Source organism: Apodemus sylvaticus, chromosome 1 (genome assembly GCF_947179515.1).
Source record: "Apodemus sylvaticus chromosome 1, mApoSyl1.1, whole genome shotgun sequence".
Classification (NCBI taxonomy): Eukaryota; Metazoa; Chordata; class Mammalia; order Rodentia; family Muridae; genus Apodemus; species Apodemus sylvaticus.
The window spans coordinates 83,623,519-83,629,821 of NC_067472.1; the positions used below are offsets into that span (position 1 = coordinate 83,623,519).

General features: G+C 47.1%; 1 protein-coding gene across 1 annotated transcript; it reads right to left on the reverse strand.

The window, feature by feature from the left end:
- Positions 1-221: 221 nt before the first annotated feature.
- Chp2 (calcineurin like EF-hand protein 2) lies at positions 222-4,001 on the reverse strand. The gene is made up of 7 exons (XM_052199822.1): positions 3,778-4,001; positions 3,054-3,126; positions 2,871-2,951; positions 2,625-2,755; positions 2,410-2,471; positions 1,654-1,776; positions 222-1,537 (listed from the first exon to the last, which is right to left on the reverse strand). The coding sequence occupies exons 1-7, from the start codon at positions 3,842-3,844 to the stop codon at positions 1,484-1,486; spliced, it is 591 nt and encodes a 196-aa protein (XP_052055782.1). The 5' UTR covers positions 3,845-4,001; the 3' UTR covers positions 222-1,483.
- Between the last annotated feature and the right edge of the window lie 2,302 nt (positions 4,002-6,303).

Here is a 6,303-nt window from a genome sequence, read left to right on the forward strand (position 1 = left end):
TACATCTTGTTCCGAAGGCAAACAGAAGACCGGCTCCCATGTGGCCAGGAAGAGGGTCTCAAAGACCACCCTCACAGTGACACACTCCCTTTAGCAAGACCACATCCACTCCAACAAGGCCACACCTCCTAACAGTGCCGCATGCTGGGCCAAGCCTATTCAAATCACCACAAGCATATTTTGTTGCTATTTTAACTTTCTAAACGTTTTTACTTATACATACATGCAGTACCTGTGAAGGCTAGAAAAGGGCATCAGGTTCCCTGAAACTTGAATAACAAGCTGTTCTGGGCCATCCAATGTGGGTACTAGAAAATGACCCTGAGTTCTCTGAAGGAGCAGTGAGTGCTCTTACAGGTTGATTCATCTCTCTAGTCCCTATTTTAACATTATTTGAAATATCTCTACATAAAAGCAATAGTCATTGAGTAGAAAAATCCTACAGCTTATATATATATATATATATATATATATATATATATATATATATATATATCACTATTTCTATATCTTGTGTCTGTGTGTGTGCTTCTATTCTGCCTCAATGTGACTTTTATACTCATTTCTGCAGTCTGACAATGTTTGAACTTCTTACCATGAACAGAACAAATTATTCTACAAAGCTTGGATTAACTATTTTAGGAAAGTAAGTATAGTTTATTACTGTAGCCCATCCTCCCACCAGTCACCAACCCCATTACATTATCTTTCATCCATGGGATTGGAGAAAACCCATTCAAGAGGCCATATCTTAAGATTCCCTTAATTTGTTCAACCAAGTAGTAAAGATATGTATCATTCATGTTGCTTGAACAAAACCAACACACACACACACACACACACACACACTTTTCTGTTAATATTACTTCATTTTCCTTAAGGCAACCACTTCTCACTCTATCCTAAGTCTTTGGGCCTTATTTCAGGGTTTTGGAATTATTGTACGACACAAGCATAGTTTTTTTAATGTTCCTTGGAGATGGAGAAAATACCCAGCTGGGTCAATGATGCTGCTTGTTTGGTGTTTCTAGAGCAAGACATCTCTTCCTCTGGGTTAGGAGGCTAAGAAGATGTGATCTGGATAGCTGTCAGCCCTTTGTACCTCAAGGAATGACCCCAATGCAAGGAGGCAGCCAACCCCAGGTGACAAAACTCAATCCTGATGACATCATGCTTGTCCTTGGATCCTGCTGTCCCTGAAGGCAACTACTTAGGAATGTCTAGTCACAAGTACATGTCACTCTTTTCACTTTTTTACTCAGGTCACTTTGGGTTGGACTCTCAGCCACTTGCAACCAAATCACTGGCTGCTGATTCACAAATCTGAAAGCAAATGAAACTTCAGCACACATTCCTCCAACTCCCATTCCTAGCCCTAAACAAAGTTTCAAAGTAGAGTATGGCTTGTGGAATCCTGCCTCCAGTGGGGCCTAAGGATAAATCCCAAGCCCATAAGCATTTGCATGAGTCAAAGACACAGGGGTCACTTCAGGATCCGGATGCTCATTTTTTGTTCGATGTTCATCTTCTCTAAGGACTGGGGAGAGATAAGTGTGGTCAAGTCAAGAGGCTTGAATCTGTCTCAACCCCTCCCCTGGAGTCATTTCTCATGCCCTTCTGTTCTAGGGACTCCTGATCTCAACTCCTCCTAACCTTGGTAAACTCCAGGAAGGACACGGCCCCATCCCCATCCTCATCAGCTTCCTGCACTGTACGGTCTGTGATGCTCTCCAACTGCTCATCTGTCACCTGGACCCCAACCATGAGGCGGAGAACCTGTGAGGTGAGAGAAGACACAATCACAGAGTAGAGTCACAGAGGCTGCTCTTCCAGCCCCAGCCCATGCCCACCTCACCTGTAAGTTATAACCATTTTTTTCTCACTCACTTTTTACCATCAAATTCAATTCCCCCTGTAACCTGTAGCAAACACCTGCCACTGCATCACTGTCCAGTCTTATAACCCAATTGACATCCATCACACTTTACCCTCCACCCTAACTTTATTATCTATCCCAGAGTCTCGGCACTACTGACATTTGGACTTAGATAGCTCCTTGGTATGGAAAGCTGTCCTAGGTGTTTGGGTGTGTATAGCAGTATTGCTGACCCATTCCTGGTAAACGTCGATTGGGTGATCTCTTCCCGGTAATGACAGCCAAGTATCTCAGATACTGGCAAGAGGCTAAATTACAACCAAGTTGAGAATCCAAACTCTATTCCCAATCTCATACCTCATACCTACTTACTCCCCACCCCTTGTCCTAACTAACTCAGCCCCATCCCATCCCAGCTCTTACCTTCTTACCTAACACACAATCATCTGCAACCCCAGTCATCTCACACACACACACACACACACACACACACCTCTTCCATTTAACTATCCTGCCCTCACATCACATCTGACCTGTAGCATTTCATTCCTGGAGATCTTCCCATCCCGATCCAGATCATAGAGCTGAAATGCAACTGAGAAAGGAGAGGGAGGAGGACATGAGGCTCCCAGAGCTGACATTAAGCCCTCACCAGGCTGACAGGGGGTGAGAGGTTCCCAGGTTTCTCCTGGTATGGATAAAACTGGGGGGTTGTGGGGTCTCACTTGGGCTGGTCTCACACACTCACAGCGCAGTTTGTTCATTCTGCTATTTAGAGGTTCAGGTTGCTTGGGGTCTCGGAGTGCAGCATCTTCTTCATCTATAGGTCGAAAGTAAGCTAGGACCCTGGCAAAGCCTGCGAAATACACTCTCTGACTCCTATAGGGACAAGGATGGAGAACATCAATGATCACCCAGACTCTCACCATCTGTATAGCCTCACATCCCACCCATGTCCATCTCCCCTTCCTCCGGTCAGTCTGTGGACACTCACCCGTTCGGGAAAAAGCTGTCTATAATGCGGTCACCCAGGGGGTTCACAGCCAACGCTCCAATCTGCTGGAGGTCTAGGCGGCTGTGAAGACAAAGCAATGGAGGCAAAGGAGGCAGATGGAGGTGTTAGAGAAGGGGCGGGCAGAAAAAAACAAGCGAAAGATCTTAGATCTGGTCTGCTCACCTCAGGTAGCCCTTTTCGTCCTTGTCCAGGGTTTGGAACCGGTGATAGAGGCGGAGCAGGCTAGCTGGCGAGACTGCGGAGAGAAGGAAGTGGGGATGAGCCCGCAGGACTCACAGATCCTTCTTGCCAAATCCCCTGTGTCTCGGGTGCGCTGCAGAAACCCGGGACCATGGGGCATGGGCGGGGAGTGAGAGGGCTTATTCTCATCTGTAACCTCCCCTTCTGCCCTTCAACATAACAGGGTCATCTATCTCCCCACTCTCAGGGCAACTTCAACTGTAAGGAAGAGACTGACGGTAGAGATAAAGGGAGAGAGAGTCGTTACCCTTGCATGACCAGAGTGTGGAGTTGACTCTCTGGAGGGAGCTTGACTCAAGGAAACACTAGATTGGAAAACCCAGGAGATTCCCAGAGCCCAGGCATCAAAAGTAGTCCCCTGCATCAGTCCTCAACTCAGCCTTCAGCCTCCATCGGAACTCAGACCGTTTCAAGCTTGGCTCTTAAGTACCTTGCTATCCCGGACACTGGGGTCTTGGTTTCCCAGCTCCAGAGGCGCAAATTCCCAGACTCAAACTCTAAGCCCTCTACATCTCTGCGATCTGGAATACTCAAGCTACATTCTGGTGACTCCCTACACTGCACTAAACCTCCTCTTGTGCCTGCCCACATACTACCGGGCTGTGCCGACGACCACCACCACTACCACCACCACCCTCACACTCACAGCCCGTCTCTTGGAGAATTTGGTCCACATCGGGAATGAGCGCGACATGAGAGCTCCGTGAACCCATGGCAGAGCCACAGGAGGAGACCAGCAGCAAGGGGAGCCAGACGTCCTCTCCTTCCTCTCCTCCCGTCCAAAAGGCGCGGCTGCCCAGTGGCCCCGGAGCCGAAGGTCACGGGCCTGGAGAGCAGCCAGAATCCAGGCGTTTTTCGCCTACCATCTACAACCCTGGAGAACAGAAAACAAAGCCCGGGGTAGCAGGTCAGAGGGGAAGGCTGAGAACAACTGGTCGTTTCAGCCCGGAGATTGAGGTTGCCAGAGGCTGGGCGATGCCAAGGCCCCGCCTTCCTCACGCCTGTGCGAGTCAGTTTTCTCCCAACACTCCGGAGACACAAACCCACCTCCTCCACCGGACCTCCCAGTCCGCTCAGCCAGTGCTGCGCGCTCAGTTTAAGTCCTGCTGGGCGGGATGAATGTTTTCCTCTGGGGGGCGGAAGAAGGGGCAGGGTGAGGGGACCGCTCCCTGGGCCGGAGGGATGGTGATGGGGAAGTCCGAGCGCCACTAAGTGGGACAGCATAGACGGGAATCCCAACTACTCTCTCCTTATTCTGCACAAGGCCATGATGTTTTGTCTATGTGGGATTATCGTGTGGCTGAATTCTTAAGATCCACGAAGCCTCGTGGCACCAGCACTGAAGAGGCTGACGCAGGAAATTAGCCACGAGTGGGTGGCTACTCTGCACTACTCGAGTCCTAAGCCAACCTGGGCTTCCTTGTTTGACTTTGTCTCAAAACAAATGTGTAAGATTTATCCAAAATCCAGACTCCCGGATTCTCTCAGAAATTGCGACAGCATCGTCTGCCATACAAGCCCAAGGCCCCAGGTCTGACCCATCGCAGTGGGCTAGGAAAATTCCTAGACGATTTGATATCTCGAACAAGAGGCTATTTGTCACAGCGCCCGTACAACCCATGTTCACTCTCCCAGTGTGCCCCGTGGGCCCAATAAATCAACAGGTATGTAACCTCTTAGGCTTCTGACCAGTGCCCAGCACAGACAAGCTGTGACCTGGCTTAAATACTAGACAGTCACCTCACAGGAGGCACATCCACACAGCATTCTATCAGGAAGTAAACATCTGAAGAGGATCCGCTGACACTGAAATAAAGAACCGCAGGCAGGTCATGAAGAACCTATGTCTAGATGAAGTAGTCAATGTAACACCCCAGACCAATAATGCTAGAACTCAACATGGAGAATTTGCAATTTTAGGGGCCCTATAAGAACAAACTTAACACAACCTGAACTGTGGACAGGAACTTAGTGATATTCAATAAAGTATTTTTAAAAGAACCGAGGCCAAATTTCACATTGATTCTCCTTTAGGTTTGTTTTGAACAATATATATGGTAGGATACCCACAAGCATAGGACAGGGCACACTGTGCTGATACTTAGAAAAGCCTCCTGCTAACATTTTAATATCCCACATGAACACAAGCAGGGGGACCCTTTAACATTTCTACCTTGGATACATTTATTATTTATAAAGGTGTTATTAATAATAAAGCCCCTTCCTCTGTCTCTGTGATTAGTGAAAGAGGAATGTGAGGCCAGCTGGATGCAGGATATTGCACATAGTAAGGGGCAAACAAATGCAAAAGACAGTGTCTCCGGTAACCATAGCAACAGAGCAACAGAGCAGGCCTTACCTCTTTGCATACTTGACAGGCTTCCAGGCACAAATGGTAACAGTATTTCATACATTGAATTAAAAAATGTTTCAAAGCATTTTACTTATGTTATTTCTTGATCTCTAGTGTGGGAAACATAGAGAATGAGTAACTGGATCCTTGTTGTATCTAAAATACTGCAGAGTACAAACAAATATTTCAAAAAGAAATTTTGACAATATTTCTTTATCACAAATAATTGCCCAGCACTTCTTTCTCCTACTTCCTTTTTTGTCTTCTAGAATTTTCTAAAGTAACAACCGCTTGTTTGCCATCGTATATTACAATGTTCAAAATCAGCGCAAGTTTCAACAGATATCAATTCTAATTAGAATAGTAACAAGGCCTGCCATCCCAGTACACCCGGAGCTTCGCTATGCATATGAGTCCTTGCTGGACTTCGTACTTTTGTGTGCTTTGTGAACTGCTGAAAAGCAGGCTGCCCTATTTCCTACGGGAACACCACACCCTGGGTCATTAATAAAGGAAGAGTTTAGGGCTGCAGAGATGGCAGTAGAGAGCAGTAGAGAGCACCTGCTCGTTCAGAGGACCCGTGCTCAGTTCCCAGCACCCACATGATGGTTCACACCTGTTTGTAGCTGTCAGTATCAGGGCCCCTATGGCTTCTTCTGGCCTTGGGGGACCCAGGCATTTTGTAGTACACAGACATACATGTAGGCAAAACACCATACACATACAAATTAAAAAGAATAAAGGACAAAACTTTATGCTGTGCCTTTAATTCTAGAAGACAGAGGTAAAGACAGGTAGATCTCTGTAAGTTCAAATCCA

Coding starts and splice junctions, on each gene's coding strand:
- Chp2 (XM_052199822.1), bottom strand. CDS start 3,844: ATGGGTTCACGGAGCTCTCATGTCGCGCTCATTCCCGATGTGGACCAA. Junction 3,127..3,777: donor AATTCTCCAAGAGACGGGCT/GTGAGTGTGAGG, acceptor TTCTCTCCGCAG/TCTCGCCAGCTAGCCTGCTC. Junction 2,756..2,870: donor GACAGCTTTTTCCCGAACGG/GTGAGTGTCCAC, acceptor TTGTCCCTATAG/GAGTCAGAGAGTGTATTTCG.